The sequence below is a fragment of the Amaranthus tricolor genome, chromosome 15, assembly GCF_026212465.1.
Source record: "Amaranthus tricolor cultivar Red isolate AtriRed21 chromosome 15, ASM2621246v1, whole genome shotgun sequence".
In the NCBI taxonomy this organism is placed as follows: Eukaryota; Viridiplantae; Streptophyta; class Magnoliopsida; order Caryophyllales; family Amaranthaceae; genus Amaranthus; species Amaranthus tricolor.
In genome coordinates, this window is record NC_080061.1 from 23,318,497 (window position 1) to 23,340,798 (window position 22,302).

Sequence of the window (22,302 nt, forward strand, 5' to 3'; positions counted from 1 at the left end):
TCTTCTCCATTTCCCGGATCCAATCGTCTAGCTTAGTAGGAGGACCCTTACCGTCATACTTCCTAGGGGCTAATCTCTGAATACCCTCTGCTTGTGATGTCCCTAAGTCGTGCCCAGAACTACCCTTTGAAGATCCGGCGTTAAGTGACTGAAGCACCTGCTGTTGCAGAAGAAGATTTTGTTGCTGTTGCGCGTGGAACATCTTTAGCATAGTCTCAAACTGTTCGGCTATGACGGCAGCTGGAACGACAGGCGTAGAGGTCTCGGTATGATCGGATCGCGCATGAGTTGCCTCCTGTGACGTGACCGTACGCTCGGAGTCATGGGAGCTTTTAGACTCTTCTTTAGTCTCATAACTCTCGTGTTGAGGCACACGATTCTCAGCCATCGCTTTACGTGCACAACTAAACAAAGAACATGTATTTTAACAACAATAAATAACCTAATAAAATACGTGCACACATAAGCATATGAAACACTGTAAAACAATAATTGAATTAAACGTCCGCTTCACGATACCCCACTAACTAGCGTCTACCTAATCTCTAACTTCACACCTAGTGTCTTTCTCTAACTCACACTTGTCCTATATCCTTATTGCCCATCCAAAGATCCTCAGTTCACGTATTTGGCTCTGATACCAACTGTAACAACCCGACTTACCGTTGACTAGGTAAACAAGGTCGTCACGGGGATTATTTCCCAAGAAACTTAAATCATATCCCAAAACCTGGGCAAAGGAACCACCAGCTCTATTACGAGACCAACACAGCTAAATCTCAAACCAAATATCTAATCTAGACATAAAGTAACCATACAACTCACTACAAGTCCATTATAATCAACATAATCAAAACTAATCAGAACTATTATACATTAAACAAATTCCTAATACAAACTAGAAGCTTCCACGGCCTCAGCTCAAAAGAACATCCTTAGCACTCTCATCAACATCGCTAACCCGATTATCCCCGACCGGATCCGATCTGTAATCAGCTAAAAGATGGAAACAACAAGGAATCAGATTAAACTGAGTGAGAAGCAACAATCCAAAACAATTAAACACAGCAATTCAAAACAATGGTTTAAAAACAACATCAGTTTCCTAGATCTATGTGCGCACAGGGAGTCTAGTTTGAGAGGTGCCCCATAGCTCTAAGACTATGTCGCTCTCGGGTGAAGCTAGTCAATATCTCAATGACAATTCGCTTCAAAAACAGGGAGTAGGGAACCATGTTCCTCAACTCCGTCAATGACCAGCTCGCAAGCCCGATCCATTGACCATATCAATCTCAGCATAATCATTCATAAACATTTATCACATTCATATAAATTTCACAAACATTAAATAACATTTTACAAATGGTAGCCTGGCCAGACCCCTTTTTAAGGGACTGTTACTACTAACCAAAAGAACGCTTCAAGAGGCTAAGTCTGGTACTCCGCGATTTCTAGAAGGGCTCTTCAATAAAGTCGTCTCCTGAAGCATAACAACCATAGTATCACAAAAACGCATACAATACTACAACTAGGTTCATATAGTTCATTACTACTCTTCCTAAGGACGCATAGTTCCACCAGCTATTCTAATATTTCCAATTAAACACCAATATATACATTCAAACTCAATGTTAGAAATCCTCAAAGAATCACATAATACTTTCAAGAATATCAAATTATTCGATACTTACCCATAACTCTTGGTTTTAGCATTTCTAAGCATCATATATTAGTAAAACTTGATCCTTAATTCATCATTTACATCTTATTAAACTGGAAGTAACCATTCTAGCCCACAATCACTATTGCTCATAAGGAATTTAATAATCCATCTAAAATATTAAATCATCTAACAATTAGCCCTTAGCGAGTATCCACAACCCAAAATGATTAATCTCAACTTCACCCAAATCTATCAATCAACATAATACCCATAACAAGTTCTCAAATCAACAAACATCTAATATATCTTCTAAGAGCATCACTTTACTCAATTACTTGTCATCATCATCGTCAAAACCACCTTGAACAACTAGCATTTACATGAGAAATTCATTACCCTAACCAAAATCAGGACTTCATCATCATTAGCCATAAATTCCTACTTCCTAACAATAATTATCCAATATCTCATATCCAACTAATAATCCCAATCACATAACTCATCTAAATAGTTTATATAAATTCAAGATTCATCAAAATTAGAACTTAATACATGGTAAAGGAGCACGCTAATGAAAGTATGCTAATGAAATCAACCTCATATTAATAAAACCCAATTGAAGGATAACTACTAATCCTAAACACATGATAAAAAGAGTACTCAATTTGAATTCCAACTTTAATTATGAACAAGTAAATCAAAAATATCATTTTCGAATTTACAAGACACCCTGCTAGTATTTTGGGCATAACTTCCTCATACGGACTCATTTTGGGGCGATTCAAGTGCCCACGCGACCGTGACTCGGAGCTCTACAATTCTTATGAAGGAACCAGAACCCAAAAACAATTAGAACTACTTCGAAAGTGGCCAAAATAGAACGTTCAAATTCCGGACTGAAATTTCAATAGATATCAAACTTTATACTAGAAATCAAATAATCCAAAAACCAATACTAATCAATACTAATAACTCAAAAACCAATACTAATCAAAACTCAAAAAGAACCCAACTAAAGCCTTCAAAATGGATGAACAAAGAACACAAAAGGATTTTCAGATCTTTCTTTGTTTAATGGAATAAATTCTACAAATATATATTGATTTTACATGTAATTTCCGATTAAAGATAGCTAGGGTTCGAAAATTTGAGAAGAAAATCGGTTATTAAAGATGAGTAAAATGAAATTACACATAGAAATTAAGAGATTTAATACCTTAGTTTGTTTACAACAACAATTACAAGAAGAAGGAGGAAGAAGATGGTGAAGATGGTGCCGGTGCTGCTGTCGCTCGAAGAAGAAGAAAGGAATGAGAAGGAGGAAGAAGGGGAAGGGAATGGCGGTGAAGGAATACGTGAAAGAAATGGGAATTGGGGAAAAAGTTTCTGATTTTTGGGTATTAATTCCCCCCCGTTATATATATATATATATATATATATATATATATATATATATATATATATATATATATATATATATATATATATATATATATATATATATATATATATATATATATATATATATATATATATATATATATATATATATATATATATATATATATATATATATATATATATATCATTATTATTATTATTATTATCACTTAACCTACTTGATTCACGGTAATTTATAATTAATTTAAAGCCCAAAATTATTTTATTTATTTTAAATTCCCGAATGTCACAATTATTATGCAATAATATGCTTATAGCTAGTATAACTGCAAAATTTGAGGTTCTTTTAGTGTATAAGTAATTATTTTATTAGTTATTAATTAATTATTTTGTTAATCAATTAAAATTATGAATACCTATAATTTTATTGATCGTAATGAATTAAAGTTAATGGGTATTATAAAATTTTAATATGGAGACAAATAACGTTGTAACGGTGAAATATCGTCATAATGGTTAAATAACTGCATACACTTTACGTAATGGTCAACGAGAAATTTTGACTGTGAAATTTCACGTACTATTAATAACGGGATTTAACGTCGCAACAACTCTCAAACGGGTTGGGCATTACATGACATAACGGGGCGAGGGATGGCATATCTCTAAGCTAATTAAGAAGAGCAAGTACATGATAGTCTTACTTTTGCAATGTTTATTTGGATATGTGAACTTATCATCACCAATAACCTAGTTGAAGAGAGAGAGAGAGAGAGAGAGTGTGTGTGTGTGTGTGTATGCTTCCTTTAAGCTAAGTTTTTAACTTTTATTTGGTCAAATTCATATTCTTCAATGGAACACATCCACTAAACCCAACTATTGAAGGCTTTTCAACATCCATAGAATTGTAATTTAAGGAACTTTGATCATGACTTTTGAACCGTACAACATAATTATGTATTAGTCCATATGAAATCTCATAAATGTTGTTTAGGTTACTTTTTCATGTCATTTTTCTGCTTGCTAAAACAAAAGATGTAGTGAGAATTTGAGAAGCTCTTATCTATTATATGCTGGAACATTTAATAATTCAGTAAAAATTCTTAATGGATACTTTTCCTTTACTATGTGTTAAAAGTGCTTGCATATTTGGCATCATGTTTGTGTTCTCAATCTTTGCTGAGGTAGCGCATCAGCTTGATGTGAGGCAGAAACTTTTTAAAATTTTGTATTTTTAATTACCATTATTTATGATATGGCATACTCTATCCTTGACACTAGCAATAGCTTGCTAGGTGTGAGTTTTGCTTCTTCACAAGGAGGATAAAAAGATGAAAGTTAACATTCTACATTGGCACGGTGTTGCTTCATGGACCTGGGATGCCCAAGATGAAACATGTGGAATATGTAGGTTGGCCTCTGACGGTTATTTTCCTGATTGCAAATTACCTGGGGATGACTCCCATTGAGTAAGTGACCTTTTCTTTTTCTTTTTTGTGAAACACGAAAAACGCTGCTGTTTTTCCTAGTACAGTATTGATTTATGTATGAATTATACAAATACAATAATATACACATGATATATGTATATTAGTATTAGTATATGTATATTATACAAATATTTGTATTAGTATTATAGCCTTGTTGAGGAGTACTGGTATTGGGGCATTACTGTTTCTGGATATTTAGGATGGGGGGAGTACTTTATCCTATCAAAAACAGTTTGTTTTGAGCAGAGAAGTACTGCAAGGGGGCAACTTATTGTTCAACATAGATGTAGAGGCTTTCAGGAAATCTTTTGACCTCCTGATTGCTTACAAACTAAACCAAATGTCATTGAGTTTTGTTCTTATAGCCGACATATCATATTGGATATGGTCTTTTGAAACGCTTAGTGAATGTTATTACTGGGAAAAAGCTTCGTGGGATGTGTTAACTGATAATCAATCCTGTTTGAAGATGGCTTCTGATGGTTCCCCTTTGTGTCATCTAAAAAAGAGCCCTTCCGGATTTAAATTTTTGTTTTCTTAAATACTTGTTTAGAATGCAGTTGAGGAAGTAGACTACATTGTTTTTGAATTACATGCCTCGACATCTAATTAAATGCTAGTGAGATGAATAGACATTCTAAGATGAGATTCTGTTTCTTTTCATTTGCTGTACGTCTTGTACGTGTACTAGTTATCTGGTGCCCAATGTGTAGCTCAAAGACTCATTTTATGTAAACAGTGGACGCTGTGGACCATCTCTAGAGTTTTCGATACATTAAGCACATATTTGGAGGAATGGACTTAGTAATAACATGTGCAGTTTTGTTTTACTTGTTGCTTAGAGATCATAAGATATATGTTCAGCATTGTTCTACTAGTTGCCGATGTACAATAGAGATTTTAATCCATAACCTTGTTTTGCACTGCCGATACTGGCAACTTGCATTTTTAGAATGATTGCCTTCTTTTGCATTGCTTAATTTTAAAAATAGTAAAAATATAATTTTTGTTTTCATTTGCTTGTTTTCGTTGTTCCACTAATTCATCATAGAATGGAATGTTGATGCGGTAACGAGAGTGATGGGGTGATTTTAACGGCTAAACATCTGTCAAAAGCATGAAATATCCCTTGATATGGCTCAAAAAGCGTTTTTTTACCTTTACGATGCGGGAAATATCGGTTTTTTTTGCGACGCAGCCAATGCTGATGCAGCCTTTGTTTTTACATAATGTCATAGGTTGGTTTCTGACTCTCTAATTGCTTGTTTGTGATTGATGCTTGTGTATATAATGTTTTTGATATGTGTGGAACCCCGTGTGTTTATATCTAATAATACAACATGGGTTATGCCCTTGGTGTATAAGACTAAAGATGTCTCATTTGTAGTTTGGGGACAATGCAACCATGTTTTCCATCTACACTGGATTTTAAAGTGGGTAAATTCACAAACCTCTCAAACTCACTGTCCTATGTGTCGTCGAGAATGGCATTTCAAGGACTGAAAACGGGGGATTCTGAGGTTAACCATGGTACAACTCCTATCCTTCCTTTATTGTAATGTAAATTCACGCATCATTGCCTCACTATTAATCATGAAATGTAAGCCATTTAATAGTTGGTTATTGGTTTACAAAATCCTATATGGAAGAACAACTTAAAAACTTTGCTACTGTTTGTGTCGCACCATTGTTATGATTCAAACTAGAAGGTTTGAGAATTTTTTGGAAACGAGAACAAGTTTGACATTTCCTTGATGATGGATGTTGAATTTGGTTCTTGGTGTATAGGGATGGCAATTAAGTTTGAGTCCACTCCTAATCCAACTTGATCCGAGGAATTCAATCCGATTTGAGTCTTAGAAAAATAATATCATACCCTGGATCCGATTATATAGTTCGAGTTCGCTTCAGAGATGGACCGGAGTTGGACCTTATACTCTGACCGGACACTGACTTAATTCCGACTCGACCCGACTCTAACTCTACCTGACACCTGACTCCGAGTTGAATATAATTATAATATTCAAAGAGAGATCGTAGAATTATAGCTAAGGTTGTTAAAAGCATAAATTTAACTCAAATAAAAAAAAACTCTCAGAATCGGATAGTATAAACGAATGATTCAAGAATTTTGCTAAATTAAGAAGCATTATTCGCTTTTGTATATTCTTTAGTCATTATTATTGTAAAAGAACAATTAAAACTCACTCAATCTTTAAAAACTGTTATGATTCAAAAAATACATATATACTTATTGTTTTCTTTTTTCTATTATTTCTATTAATCGAGAAAAATTAGAAATTAAATTCTACAGATATGGTTAATTGGGTAGGCTAAGACCCATTTTAGCATTTTCGTGGAGTATTATTAGAATCGGTATAATTGTATGATTCTAGTTGTGGTTCAAGAGTCTTTATTTTATCATTAGAAAGCAAAAAAGTAAAATTAAGGTCCAAACATATAGTTGATTGGGTGGTCTAAGACCCTATTTAGCATTTTGTTTGTGGAGTATTATTAAAATTGTGTAGAATCGGTAAAATTGTATGATTCTAGTCATGATTTCATGATTTTATACGATTTTAATGATTCTAATTGCGATATTAGAATTTGCAGGACGTACATATTTTGTTTGTTAAGTTGTACGTATTTGAAAGGCTACACTATTAGTTTTTTATACTTTTGAATCATTAGTATAATATCGATATTAAACGAACTATAAGTAAGTGTTTTAGCATGCTGATGTTGGATTTTGAACTAACTTAAGCTGGCATTTTGGCATTTTGTAGTTGTCATGTTAGGATGATTTAGTTGATATTTTAATTATTTTAAGTTATTGTTTTAATATGCTGAAGTTGATAATTTAATTAGTTTAATATGTGTGTGTTTATGTGTGTGTTAGAGAGAGAGAGTGAAGGATTTAGTTGGAAATTTGATAGTTTATGTTTTTGTTTTGGAAGGTCAAAGTTGCCTTTCTAAATTGATTAAGTTGGCCTTTTGACTAGGTAAGTTGGTGTTTTAACAGGCTGAATTTGACATTTTAACTAGTTTAAGGTTGTGTTTTAGAATGATCAAGTTGGCTTTTTATTTCTGTAAAGTTGATAATTTAACTTGTATAACTTGACATTTTAGTATGTTGAAGTTGACATTTTAAAAAATATAAGTTTGCTTTATAACGTATAAGTTGTGTTTGCCTCTATACCAACAAATGTTTTTTTCATCAAGAATCATATTTTCTTCAACAAGCTCTGTCATTAGCTCTTGAATTGATGAACCGTAATAAAATAACAAAATATGCATCACAATACAAATTATTATATTGAATCGAATGATATAAGAAGTAGGTGTTATATATATTTTATTTTATATAGTTTCTTATGAGTTTATATTCCTCAATAAAATGTTAATTTGTTAAGAGAACTTGTGTTTGTCTTATTTTATATAATTTTTTATGAGTTTATGATTCTTTTATGTACGGTTGCATAATAAACGTAACAAGTGGACCATATGATGATAGAATATATGGGGCTGGTTATATAACAGCACAAGGTTGGATAAGCAAAGAAGATAGTAATGGATTTGTGTTCAAATATTGTATGGTGGTTGGCACATCCTACGCATTTCTTGGAAGACCATACCAAAGTTATTCCAGAGTTGTCTTCTACAAAAGTTACCTTTCAGATATCGTTGTTCCTCAAGAATGGAACCCCAGTTTTACTCTTGGCCATGAGTATTGTTTCTTCTCCACTATTTATTTTGAATATTTATTTTTTGGAAGCCAATTAATTATATATAAAGATGAACTAAATGGTAAAAAATCATTGTAAATAAATATTAGTGTATAAAAAGATATTACAATAAAGACAAAGAAGAAAGTATGATAACCGGGAAAAAATTTTAAATACACTTTGCACTTAGAACATCATTCATTATAAATTAGAGGAGTGTAAGAGAGTTTAAAGAAGTATTTAAAATGATCGATAATATTTTTGAATGTTTATTTCTTTTACTTTGATACTAATTATCTAAAATATTACAAGGAAAAATAGATACACTAAAACTGAAGATTACATCTAATATTATAATATATTGTTACAATTGGTGATGAAGATGCAAATTTACACAGAGATAAAAGAATTAAAGGGAAACTTTTACTTTATTGATTGAATACTAGAGGCAGAATAGCGATTTTTTGAAAGCATAAAAACTTACAATACACAACGAAACCTTTATATATACTACTAAACTTACACAGCTAGAAGAAGAAATAACAAACTAAACATAACGTGGATAGCTATAACAAACTCGTAATAAACTTGAAACAAACACTCTTAGCCTATAATAGAAAGTTTCTTCATGTAACTATTTGATTTAGAAGAATTGCATCATCTTGTGTTCACGGATTCAGGATTCAAAATCCCCTAGGGGACAAACTATTAGACGAAATTTCTGCAGAATTCCATTCTTAAAATGGACGAAATGTCCTCGTCTCAATAAGTTTTATGGAAAGTTCATTGAGAGTCTTCATATCCAAGAATCGATCATCGTTTCTCACATCAAATCAATAATTTTACATTTAACTGATTCCTCAAAATATATAATTCAAGATCACAAGGACGGAATATCACAAATCAAGATCACATCGTACTTGTCATTTTGTCAAGCAAGATCAAAGAATCAAGAATTAAACAGCTTTAAAATCTGACTGCCTTGGATATTTATGTAAATCACATCTCTAATTCTAAACTAGGACTTAGGCCAATTATCCACAATCACTATAACTTTTTAACGAAAACTGCCTTAGTATATGATCTTCTTCCATTAAGAAACAACAACAATTTAGAAATTCTGAATAGGTAAAGCTTAATTCCATTATTTTTAACAAACTTCAAATTATGTTCTGGATATGGCTCTAAACACATATATCTAAAATCAAGTTGTTCAACACATCCCAAAAAATTACTAAAACACAAAATCACAAATCAATCAAAATGGGGCATATTTAATCAATTATCTTTAATGTTTTAGATATGTAATCCATTCTTCAAAAGAAACTTTTAATTGAACTATGCAATTTAAAGAAAAGAAACAATTTTTTAAGATTAAGATCAAGATAAAAAAAAACATCAAGAATAAGAATTTAAGATTAACATTAATATTAGAACATAAAAAATAAGATTAAGATTAAGGTTAAAATTTAAGTTTGAAAATACATTAGAAATCAAAATTCTAATTTCTAGGGAAAGCTCACTAATAGGTAGCAACACATCCTGTCAGACAGACGACTTGAGAATCAACCTCTTCCTACTAAAATAATGGCTTCTAAGTTCTTCAGTTGGACAACCAAAATGAAGGAACCATAATTTGCTCATCCTAAATTAAGGGATTAATCCATTCCTTCTTATTCTTCTAAAGTTCCTAATTGTGTAAAATTATTTGTGTGATTATAGACATTGTATTTGTTAATTATTATTGATTGTTCGTAATACAAATGTGAAACTCCAAATTGATCTCTTATCATATTTAATTTATTTATGGACCATTTTCTTTACTGGGTTTATAATTTTTTTGTTCAAGTTACTGAAGCAAAAACATGGCTCAATGATGAGGGCGTTAAGATAAGCACACAAGTAGAAAGCATTCAAGAGACATTGGAGAAGTAGTAGCTTGAAAAAGCAAGTGAGTACAACCAGCTTTTGGCGCTCGAACGAGCACATGGTTGATGGGTCACTCGTTTAGGCACTAGGTTGGCCTCAGGAAACAACTTTAATATTACCGGCAAATGTTTTTAATTAAAAAAATTCAAATATTTTTTGGTTACATTATATATAGATCCTATTAGTCTCCATAATATTCATAATCATAATATTATAAATTAAAGCCTCCACATATAAAACACTAATTATCTCCCTGTTGATAATTTAACACTACAATACAATAGGGAGTTTATAAACACTTAATTATAGACACTTGAGCAATTCTATAAAAAGCGTCGAAAAACTTGAAAAGAAAAAAAGTAAAGTGAATTCAATTTAGCGGGAGTAACCGCGCCTTAATCTAATTTCCCTAAAACCCAAAAATGGAAATCGCCTCCCTCACTCAGAAAACATTTTACTCGACTCTCTCTCCAAATTAAACCCTAACCCTCAACTTCTTCTCTAAACCCTATACCATTGTCTCAAATCAGACGGAGGAAACAAGCGACACAAATTGCATTCTTCATTCAGTGTTTGCAATTCTAAAATCAGGTATTTTCAATTCAACTTTTAATTTTGTGTTTGTAATTATACAATTCCTGTTCAACAATTACCAAACTTTTAATCTAGTGTTTGCAATTAAAATATGCTATTACCAAACTATTGATTTTGTGTTTGCCATTACCAAACTGTTCGACAATTTTCCACTGAAATTGTTTTTGTTTTTTTATTTTGTGTTTGCAATTAAAAAATGCAATTATCAAACTTTTGATTTTGTGTTTGCAATTACCAAACTGTTCGACAGTTTTCCATTGAAATTGATTTTTTTTTTTTTTTAATTTTTTGTTTAAAACTGGAACATCTACTTGGCTTTTGTAATTGCAATGCAAAAATTGTCATATATGATTTCATTTTAATTTTGTATGTTGTAAAATTGTGTTCAAGTTAAAGTTAGTCATATATGATTTCATTTCACTTGATGGTTTTAAAATTTTGTTTTCTTTCACAATTATTATTTTAAAATTAGAGTGAATTTGGAGTTGTGTCACAATTCATTTCGAATTCGATTTGATTCGAGGATTCGAGTCCGAGGGAAAAGTTATCCGACTCCGACTTTACGATCCGAGTCCGAGTTAGAGACAGATTGGAGTTGGTCCTTAATAAAAATCCGACACCCCAACCCCGAAAGAAATTCGACTTTGAATTTGACTTTTACACCAATATTTTGTTTCCTTTAAAACTCTAAACGTGACTAATTCAAGCTTTCTGTCATACTAATTGTAATTTTCGATTTTGAAAGCCTACTTGTTATTTTTATTTAGATTAATCAATCAGAATACGACATATCAAATCAAGAGAAATAAAATACGCCAAATCAAAATGCAAGAAAATTTTGTTAAATTGTAGTAGTAGGACTATTTCTCTTGTTAAACTTGAATTAAAAGTACATATTTTTTTGTTAAATTGTATTTGAAAAATATATTTTGTTAATTTTGTATGCTTTAAAATCATTAGTACAATATCACAATGATACTGTTTGATAATAATTCGACTCCGCATTTGACTTCGTTGGAGGTCCGAGAGTCCGAGTCGGGCAAACTTGGAGTATGCATAATCCGACTCCAAGTGGAGGTGGACTGAAAAAAAAAAGTCCAACTATTATTCAGAGCAAAATCGGAGTATGTATAATCCGAGCCGAGTCCGACCCATTGCAATCCCTTGTTGTGTTCATGGTATAGTGATTGTAGGAAATATCGTGTTTTTGATCGAGGTTTGTAGGGCATTGGATTTTTTTATTTTTCTTTCAGTTGACTTGTGTTTTTGTATGCTATGTGTGTCTTTTCATTTTCGTAATACTATTTGGTTTGTCGTTTCCATTATCATGTGCTATCATGTAAAGCTATCGCAGTGCTGCTACGGGCACTAAATTGTTGTTGTATTGTAAAATGTTGTGTGCTATTTCTTCTTTTATTTTCAATGTCATATGTCTAGTTGCTTTTATAACTTCTATTATCTTATTACTTATATTATTTTTTGATTGAGATTTTTATTATTAATTTGTGTTAGTTTAATGTGAAATACGTTTAGCGTCATATATAGACCTTTATTACAATAACAAAATATTGAGTATTTAGACATACGTATCTAGAACTTTAGTCGTGAAAGTTTTCACGTCACATTTGTGTTAATTTTTCTTATAAAAATAGTTTTATCTCATAGGATAAGATGTCTCAAAACATTGATAAGAGTTGGATATATAAATCAAGAAATACTGAGGCTTATATTAAGAGTGTTAGTGCTTTATGGAATTTGCAAAGAAAGGGGCACAAAATGGGAAAATAAGATGCCCATGTAGTAAGTGTCAAGCTAATAGAAAGAAATTCTTACCATTGGAGGAAGTTGAGAGACACATTTTGTTTAAAGGATTTTATAAGGAATAAAAGGATTGGATATTTAATGGATCTACAACTCTTGTGGATAGTGTGTTTAATCAAGGGCTTCCTATTAAAGTTTCAAATGAATATGATATCATAGGTCAAGATGATATATCGGTGTTACCTCGAGATGCTTTAGGGTTGAATACTCCTTTTGTTTTCGAGTTAGCTAGTGAACACCATGATGAGCAGGCAACCGATGAGACAATAGAAGAACCTAGTGCTGATGTCAAATTTATCATTGATCTCGCATGCTGCTTCTACCCGGAGGTTCCTATAGTCGAATTCGTCGTGGCTGTAGCTGTCGTGTGTCGAGCTTGGTGCTGTCGATTTTCTCGTGGCTGTTGATGCTGCCCGGAGATTGCTGTCGTCAGTGTTGCCGCGTGCTGCGCTTGCTGTGTCGAGATTGCAGCTGTTAGAACAATCGTGTGATGCGCCTGCTGTGTCGCGATGGCTGTTGTTGCCGTTGTCATGTGTTGCCGCCTGCTGCTGTCATTGCTGTACCCGCTGCTGTCATCGTTGCGCCTGCATCCGACTTTAAATATTGCATGGTTATGAAACTGTGCTTCTCATTGCTCTATGGTCTCACCCCCTAATGCACCCGATCACAAAAGTCACTCTGAATTTGGCTTATGTGATCTACAAAATGATTTTAAAAGCTATTACCTAGATTAAAATCAATGTGCAACTTTAATATGAATGTGATGCATTCAAAGATAAACAAGCAATCACAAAGGAGGTACAATGGATGGTCCACATTACATGATTTCTATCCATTAACATATCATGCTTCTCATGCTTATAACTTTCCAAATGCCAGATAAAGTACTCGAGGAATCACACACTTTATTTATTGGTGAACCGAATGCTTCAATACTTAGTCAATAGTATTCATGCTTATGAAAATAGTGTTGTAACTTTATTTTACTTGAAATTGTGTTGATATTTTATTTGCTAATTATTTTGGCTTTAATTTCCTTATGCTTGGCAAACTTTTCCTCAATCCTGCATTTTTTCTTACGCAAGATAGCATAATTTTTTTTTTCTAGATCATTGCATTGACCTTCTCGTTCCACCATGATTATCCTTGTTAACCATGAATGTACCTCTTGAATCTCCTAAAATCACCTTAGTTATTAGAGTGATACAAGTTTTCATTTTTCATCGAGTATCCTCTACATCCGAGGCCATCTCTTAATCAATATTTTTAACAATTGTCTTGGCAAAAGCTTTAGCATCAAATCATTAATATGACGACAACCCCTTGACAGTTTCATAAAAATTGTAACCACACTTCAGTTTTTCACATCACTCATCAAAAATCTCAAATGAAGATAACAATTTAGGAGTTGTTCGGTGACATTGTCGTTTCTAGTTTTAAGGCTTTTCAAAACTAAAATTATTTAAAACTAGTTCGAATGTTTCATTTTAAAAAACGGCTTTTAGTCTTTCTTTACAATGTAAAAACAAAATAGGAGCAATTGCTTTATGACTGCAAATCCTTGGTGACTTGAGCCATAGGTTACAAAAATGGCTTCTCTTCTCATATGTGTCTGTTATCACTCATTAATTCTTACAATTATCATCTCTTAATTCACATCATTTTCACAATACATCAACTGCAATCTCTTGGTCGGCAAAACTTCAATTAATACTATGTTTGGATGGAAGGAAAATAAGTCAATAGAAATGTGACAATACCTTCATTTGGATACCAAAAGGAAGGAGGAGGGAAATGGAGGGGAAGAGTATTGGAAAAAAAAAAACTCCTTTACATTTTTTACTACACAAATCCTTTCAAAAATATAAAAAAATTCAAAAAAAAAACATCAATCTTTATCCTCCCCCTTTCCCCCTCCCTCCTTTCCCTTTCCTTCCCTTCCCTTTTCTCCTATTCTAGGTAACTACAACTAGAAAATTAATTCAATTGTTAAATTTTAAACAATAGTTTTAACTACCCAACATAAGAGAAAATAGGAAAATTCAAACAGCTTTTATATTCAATTTCAGATTCTTAACCTCACCCAAATTTCAACATAAACAAAACCATAAGATAACCTTAAAAATGTACAAGAAGTGAAATGTCCAATTCATAACAAATTTCTAATAGTTCTTTACTTTTTAGATTGTAATTAGGGTAGGGATGACAGTTTTGAACACATGATATAATTTTGCGCAAAATAGACAATCTATCAACTTGAGGACTTATGCTACCAGTAATTTGCAATCATATATAATAATAATATTGAAAACGTTGTTTACTTTTAAATTATCCAAGTCCTTCAAACAAAATGTCCATAAGATTAAGACAATAAGAGATAAAAGATCATCATTGCGAATTTTCAAAGTACCAAACCATAAAGAGTGATTCCAAAAGACTAAAAATATCATCTTTGTTAGCCATAAAGCTTAGTGCAAAACACTTTCCCCAATATATATCAGTATAATTGTAACAGTTTGTCCGCCTTATTTTGCTCCTCAATTTGCTCCTCTACAGTTGGCACAAAGATTAAGAAACTGGGTTGTGTGGGTTAATTACCTTTTGTGAGTTAATTAGTGAAATAAGAGTGAGAAAATAGAAAGTAAAGATGTGTTAATGTGGTGGGGACATGTCAAAAATAGTAATAGGACAAAGTTAGTGGGATGAACCAAAATAAAAGGTGGGTGATGTCAAGGGAATAAACAAAGTATTTGTTAAGTCCTACCTTTAAAAGACAATTCTTTTAGCTGAAAACCATCAAACTACCATAATTAATACCTCAGTCCGAAGTGACTCATAGACTTGTGAATTATACCCTTTATAATATACATCAAAAACATAACAAAATGTGGTTAACTACCAATACTTCATAGGTCAATGATTTAAAGAATAAAATAACAATTAAGGTACATCATCTCCGTAAGAGATATTGCCTCTCTTAGTTCCTCTTTTCAATAACCAAACCTCAACGAAGACTATTAGGTCACAAAAACTCAAAATGTAACATACATTAAAAAAATAACTATTTATCTTAATATAAGAAAATGAAAACATGAATTGGCCTAAGGTCACACTAGATAAACAAACCTCAATTGTGAAAGTTTTCAAAACTAGTGAAAGAACTTTGTACCATGAATTATAATCCCCCTCCTTGAAAAATTGAGCATGAATTTCTTAATTTAATCTCATAAACTTTTAGTTTAACAAACATCCATAGAGAATAACGATGGTATCTCTTACAAATTTGAACCATAAAATAAGGTGGTTAGAGGCCCAAAAGATATCATGGTCTTATTCCTTCTATCATTCCCTCAATAACTTCTGCACGAATCTCTAGGTCCTAAATTGGGAGCTGGCCTGCTCAGAGTTTCTTTAATTTTCAAATATTTCTTTGAAATGAAGCATACATCAAACAACTCTCATGTCAACAAAGAAATTCTGAGATCCCTACAAATGCCTTTACCACAATTATAATATACAAAAAAGGATAGACCACATTGGCAACATGAAACTGATTCTCAAAAGTTAGAAACCTCAAATCCTAAAACATAAGTAAAATGGATGCCAATTCACAAAGCTTAGCTTACACACTACACTTGCGTGCCCCAAAATGAGTCAGTATGTACGATTATACTTCACATATGTATACAGCAACACACGTTTGTATACTTTCAACAAAAATCACAACTATATATTCTTCCAACACAACAATCCACAAACTCAAAACATATCCCATACTACAAGCAGGCTACTTCATAAATCATAACAAGCTGATATCCACAACACAATTTCATGTGCTCTGAGTTGCTATAAGTATTCATTTCTTTAAGATGCTACTGTTTTCCCCATCAGCTTCTTGAGAAGATCTTACTCCTGAGCTAGTTAGCAATAAACAGTAGAGACAAGGGAATGGGTCTCACGACATATTTGAGCAAATTCCAAAACTAATCAAAAGCAAATCTGCTTATTACAACTCTTGTTAGCACCGATTCTAGGTACAACAAGATCAAGGTCTTAATCAGAATAGATTAGCATCCGCTGCATGAACCATAGATCATTCCTAATGGTCATGACATTGCACTATTTTTAAGTAGTCTTTTACAATGCAGGAAAACTTCATTGCTAAAATTATTCTTGCGTTAGTTTTAACAATCATAAACTACTTATACGCAATATTCCAACTATTTCAGATACAAGATATCAGACAACCACATAATTGTACAAATTATACAAAATTTTAGCCATAATCTTTCATTGTCGACCATTTTTCATTACAACGATCTAATTCTAATATGCTACAATATAAAAGACGAAGATTTACTAGCACAGAAAAACTGCATAACAGTTAAATATTCAATGTTGACCAAAAGAATAAGGAACAGTCATTAAAAAAGAAGCAAACCAACAGTAGTTGAATCAATGCCCTAACCTTGCAATTGAGAGTCGAGAGAGAACAATGAAGTACGATGGTGCAGTGGTATAGACTGTAGACAATGGCCAAGACCTAGCAGTGTTCTCATTACGCTAAACTTGGGTCATTTTATGCAATTAATGGGAATGAAAGCCCATTCTGCCAGAGGGTGTTAGGCAGGTGGGATTTGAGGAAGGAATGGAACATTGTCATAAAAATAAGTCTAAATTTTTGTTTGTTTAAAGGGAATAGAAATAGAGAATGAGATTAAAAAAGATAAAGTCCCCAACAAAAATGTGTTGAGGGAGCATAGGTATTTGAGTTGAGACTTTTATTTTATCTCTTTCTTCCAAGTCTCTACCAAAATAAACAAGGAATGAGACTTTTTAGTTTTCAAATGGAAAAATGAATTAAAAAGCAACCAACTGAAACAGTTTATGATTTAATGTTAATTGAATCGACACAACATCTTTTGATGGAGCAGGTGAATGAAGAAATAAGTGGAAATAACCTAGTTAAAGAGTGTGTGTGTGTGTGTATACTTCCTTTAAGCTGAGTTTTTAACTTTTATTTGGTCAAGTTCATATTCTTCAATGGAACATATCTAATAAACCCAACTATTGAAGGCTTTTCAACTTCCATGGAATTGTAATTTAAGAAACTTTGATCGTGACTTTTGAACCATAAAACATAATTGTGTATTAGTCCATATGAAACCTCATAAATGTTGTTAAGCTTACTTTTTCATGTCATTTTTCTGCTTGCTAAAACAAAGATGTAGTGAGGATTTGAGAAGCTCTTATCTATTATATGCTGGAACATTTAATTATTCAGTGCAATTCTTAATGGATACTTTTCCTTTACCATGTGTTAAAAATGCTTGCATATTTGGCATCATGTTTGTGTTGTCAATCTTTGCTGAGGTAGCGCATCAACTTGATGTGAGGTAGACACTTTTTAAAATTTTGTATTTTTAATTACCATTATTTATGATATGACATACTTTGTCCTTGACACTAGCAATAGCTTGCTAGGTGTGAGTTTTGCTTCCTCACAGGGAGGAAAAAAAGATGAAAGTTAACATTCTACATTGGCACGCTGTTGCTTCATGGACCTGGGATGCCCAAGATGAAACATGTGGAATATGCAGGATGGCCTTTGACGGTTGTTGTCCTGATTGCAAATTACCTGGGGATGACTGCCCATTGAGTAAGTAACCTTTTCTTTTTCTTTTTTGTGAAACGCTAAAAAATCCCTGCTGTTTTTCCTGGTACAGTATTGATTTATGTATGAATTATACAAATACAATAATATACACATGATATATGTGTGAATCATTCAAATATAGACAGCTGTATTAGTATTGTAGCCTTGTTGAGGAGTACTGGTATTGGGGCATTATCGTTTCTGGATATTTAGGATGGGGGGAGTACTTTATCCTGTCAAAGATAGTTTTTTTTTGTCTAGACAAGTACTGCAAGGGGGCAACTTATTGTTCGACATAGATGTAGAGGCTTTCAGGAAACCTTTTGACCTCCAGATTGCTTACAAACTAAACCAAATGTCATTGAGTTTTGTTCTTATAGCCGACAGATCATATTGGATATGGTCTTTTGAAACGCTTAGTGAATGTTGTTACTGGGAAAAAGCTTTGTGGGACGTGTTAACTGATAATCAATCCTGTTTGAAGATGGCTTCTGATGGTTCCCCTTTGTGTCATTTAAAAAAGACCCCTTCCGGATTTTAATTTTTTGTTTTCTTAAATACTTGTTTAGAATGCAGTTGAGGAAGTAGACTACATTGTTTCTGAATTACATGCCTCGACATCTCATTAAATGCTAATGAGATGAATAGACATTCTAAGATGAGATTTTGTTTCTTTTCGTTTGCTGTACGTCTTGTACGTGTACTAGTTATCTGGTGCCCAATGTGTAGCTCAAAGACTCATGTTAATGTAAACATTGGACGCTGTGGATCGTCTCTAGAGTTTTCGATATATTAAGCACATATTTGAAGGAATGGACTTAGTAATAACATGTGCAATTTTGTTTTACTTGTTGCTTGGAGATCATAAGATATATGTTCATCATTGTTCTACTAGTTACCGATGTACAATTGAGATTTTTAATCCATAACCTAGTTTTGCACTGTCGATACTGGCAACTTGCATTTTCAGAATGATTGCCTTCTTTTGCATTGCTTAATTTTTAAAGTATTAAAAATATAAATTTTGTTTTCAATTGCTTGTTTCCGTTGTTCCACTAATTCATTATAGAATGGTATGTTAATGCGGTAACGAGAGTGATGAGGTCATTATAACGCCTAAACATCTGTCAAAAGCATGAAATATCCCTTGATATGGCTCAAAAAGCGTTTTTTTACCTTTACGATGCGGGAAATATCGGTTTGTTTTTTGCGACGCAGCCAATGCTGATGCAGCCTTTGTTTTTTGCGACGCAGCCAATGCTGATGCAGCCTTTGTTTTTGCATAATGTCATAGGTTGGTTTCTTACTTTCTAATTGCTGGTTTGTGATTGATGCTTGTGTGCACAATGTTTCTGATATGTGTGGAACCCTGTGTGTTTATATCTAATAATACAACATGGGTTATGCTCTTGGTGTATAAGACTAAAGATGTCTCATTTGCAGTTTGGGGACAATGCAACCATGCTTTCCATCTACACTGCATTTTAAAGTGGGTCAATTCACAAACCTCTCAAGCTCACTGTCCTATGTGTCGTCGAGAATGGCATTTCAAGGACTGAAAACGGCGGATTCTAAAGTCAACCATAGTACAACTCCTAACCTTCCTTTATTGTAATGTAAATTCACGCATCATTGCCTCACTAATAATAAAGAAATGTAAGCCATTTAATAGTTGGTTATTGCTTTACAAAATCCTATTTGGAAGAACAACTCACAAACTTTGCTACTGTTTGTGTCGCGCCATTGTTATGATTCAAACTAGAAGGTTTCGGAATTGTTTGGAATCGAGAACAAGTTTGACATTTCCTTGATGATGGGTCTTGAATTTGGTTCTTGGTGTATAAGGATGGCAATTAAGTCTGAGTCTACTCCTAATCCAACTTGATCCGAGGAATTCAATCTGATTTGAGTCTGAGAAAATAATATCATACCCTGGATCCGATTATATAGTTCGAGTTCGATTCAGAGATGGATCGGAGTTGGACCTTATACTCTGGTCGGACACTAACTCCAACTCCGACTCGACCCGACTCTAACTCGACCTGACACCCGACTTCGAGTAGAATATAGTTATAATATTCAAAGAGAGATCGTAGAATTATAGTTAATGTTGTTAAAAGCATGAATTTAACTCAAATAAAAAAAAAAACTCTCAGAATCGAATAGTAAATACGAATGATTTAAGAATTTTGCTAAATTATGAAGCATTAATCGCTTTTGTATATTCTTTAGTCATTATTATTGTAAAAGAACAATTAAAACTCACTTATCTTTAAAAATTGTTATTATTCAAAAAATACATATATACTTATTGTTTTCTTTTTTCCTATTATTTCTATGAATCACTAAACATAAAAAGATATATATTTATCATATAATTCAGTAATTTAGAAAACCTAATCATATAATTCAATAATTCAATAATCTTTATTAAATTAAGCAATGCCAAGTAGAGTGATCTTGTAATAGCTTGTAATAGGTTATCAAAGCTACATTATATTATAACAATTTAAAAGGCCTATTAATTTCATAACAATAAATGAAAAAACTTAATAGTTTTCGCAATCAATAATTCAAAAATTATCAATTATGAACATCAACTCAATCGTAACACTAAATGAAACCAAGTCTTAAATGGTAATCTACTTAAGAAAAACTAGCTCTAAGGTGGCAAAATTTTTCACTAAAAAGCTAAGAGTCATAACACCCACGCTTATTATTCATAAAATAGTCATATTATGGTCAAAAGTCTCAATTTTAATCAATTCGAAAGCAAAAATTAGAAATTAAAGTCTACAGATATGGTTGATTGGATAGGTTAAGACCCAATTTAGCATTTTTGTGGAGTATTATTAGAATCGGTATAATTGTATGATTCTAGTTGTGGTTTAAGAGTCTTTATTTTATCATTAGAAAGCAAAAAAGTAAAATTAAGGTCCAAAGATATAGTTGATTGGGGCTAAGACCCTATTTAGCATTTTTTTTGGAGTATTATTAAAATTGTGTAGAATCGGTAAAATTGTATGATTCTAGTCATGATTTCATGATTTTATACGATTTTAATGATTCTAATTGCGATATTAGAATTTGCAGGACGTACATATTTTCTTTGTTAAGTTGTACGTATTTGAAAGGCTACACTATTAGTTTTTTATACTTTTAAATCATTAGTATAATATCGATATTAGACCAACTATAAGTAAGTGTTTTAGCATGCTGATGTTGGATTTTGAACTAACTTAAGCTAGCATTTTGGCATTTTGTAGTTGTCATGTTAGGATGATTTAATTGATATTTTAATTATTTTAAGTTATTGTTTTAATATGCTGAAGTTGATAATTTAATTAGTTTAATATGTGTATGTTTATGTGTGTGTTAGAGAGAGAGAGAGAGTGAGGGATTTAGTTGGAAATTTGAATAGTTTATGTTTTTGTTTTGGAAGGTCGAAATTGCCATTTCAAATTGATTAAGTTGGCCTTTTGACTAGGTTAAGTTGGTGTTTTAACCGGCTGAATTTGACATTTTAACTAGTTTGAGGTTGTGTTTTAGAATGATCAAGTTGGCTTTTTATTTCTGTAAAGTTGATGTTTTAACTTGTAGAAATTGACATTTTAGTATGTTGAAGTTGACATTTTAAACAATATAAGTTTGCTTTATAATGTATAAGTTGTGTTTGCCTCTATACAAACAAATGTTTTTTTTATCAAGAATCCTATTTTCTTCAACAAGCTCTCTCATTAGTTCTTAAATTGACGAACCCAAATAAAATACCAAAATATGCATCACAATACAACTTATTATATGGAATCGAATGATATAAGAAGTAGGTGTTGTATATAGTTTATTTAATATAGTTTCTTATGAGTTTATATCCCTCAAAAAAATGTTAATTTGTTAAGAGGGATTGTGTTTGTCTTATTTTATATAATTTTTTATGAATGTATGATTCTTTTACCAAATTTAATTTGTTGGAAGAACTATGTGAATGTATTTATTTATTTTTAGATATCACAACTTATGATT

The 22,302-nt window shown here is 32.2% G+C and overlaps 1 protein-coding gene, 1 long non-coding RNA gene and 1 pseudogene across 5 annotated transcripts; 2 read left to right on the top strand and 1 right to left on the bottom strand.

Moving 5' to 3' along the window:
- Window positions 1-410: 410 nt before the first annotated feature.
- On the bottom strand, window positions 411-3,061 carry LOC130800928 (uncharacterized). The gene is made up of 3 exons (XR_009039514.1): window positions 2,880-3,061; window positions 1,409-1,480; window positions 411-996 (listed from the first exon to the last, which is right to left on the bottom strand). It is a non-coding gene; the product is annotated as an uncharacterized LOC130800928 (long non-coding RNA).
- A 1,334-nt stretch (window positions 3,062-4,395) lies between these two features.
- LOC130801579 (anaphase-promoting complex subunit 11-like) lies at window positions 4,396-6,057 on the top strand (annotated as a pseudogene).
- Window positions 6,058-10,565: 4,508 nt separating this feature from the next.
- On the top strand, window positions 10,566-20,090 carry LOC130801275 (anaphase-promoting complex subunit 11). 4 transcript variants are annotated; one of them, XM_057665086.1, is made up of 4 exons: window positions 10,566-10,799; window positions 18,001-18,019; window positions 18,100-18,282; window positions 19,723-20,090. In XM_057665086.1, the coding sequence occupies exons 3-4, from the start codon at window positions 18,144-18,146 to the stop codon at window positions 19,836-19,838; spliced, it is 255 nt and encodes an 84-aa protein (XP_057521069.1). In that variant the 5' UTR covers window positions 10,566-10,799; window positions 18,001-18,019; window positions 18,100-18,143; the 3' UTR covers window positions 19,839-20,090. The 4 variants fall into 4 exon arrangements, with proteins under 4 accessions (XP_057521069.1, XP_057521070.1, XP_057521068.1 ...); XM_057665087.1 differs by lacking the exon at window positions 18,001-18,019 and having other exon boundaries at window positions 18,108-18,282; XM_057665085.1 differs by lacking the exon at window positions 18,001-18,019 and having other exon boundaries at window positions 10,567-10,799; window positions 18,094-18,282.
- Window positions 20,091-22,302: the final 2,212 nt, after the last annotated feature.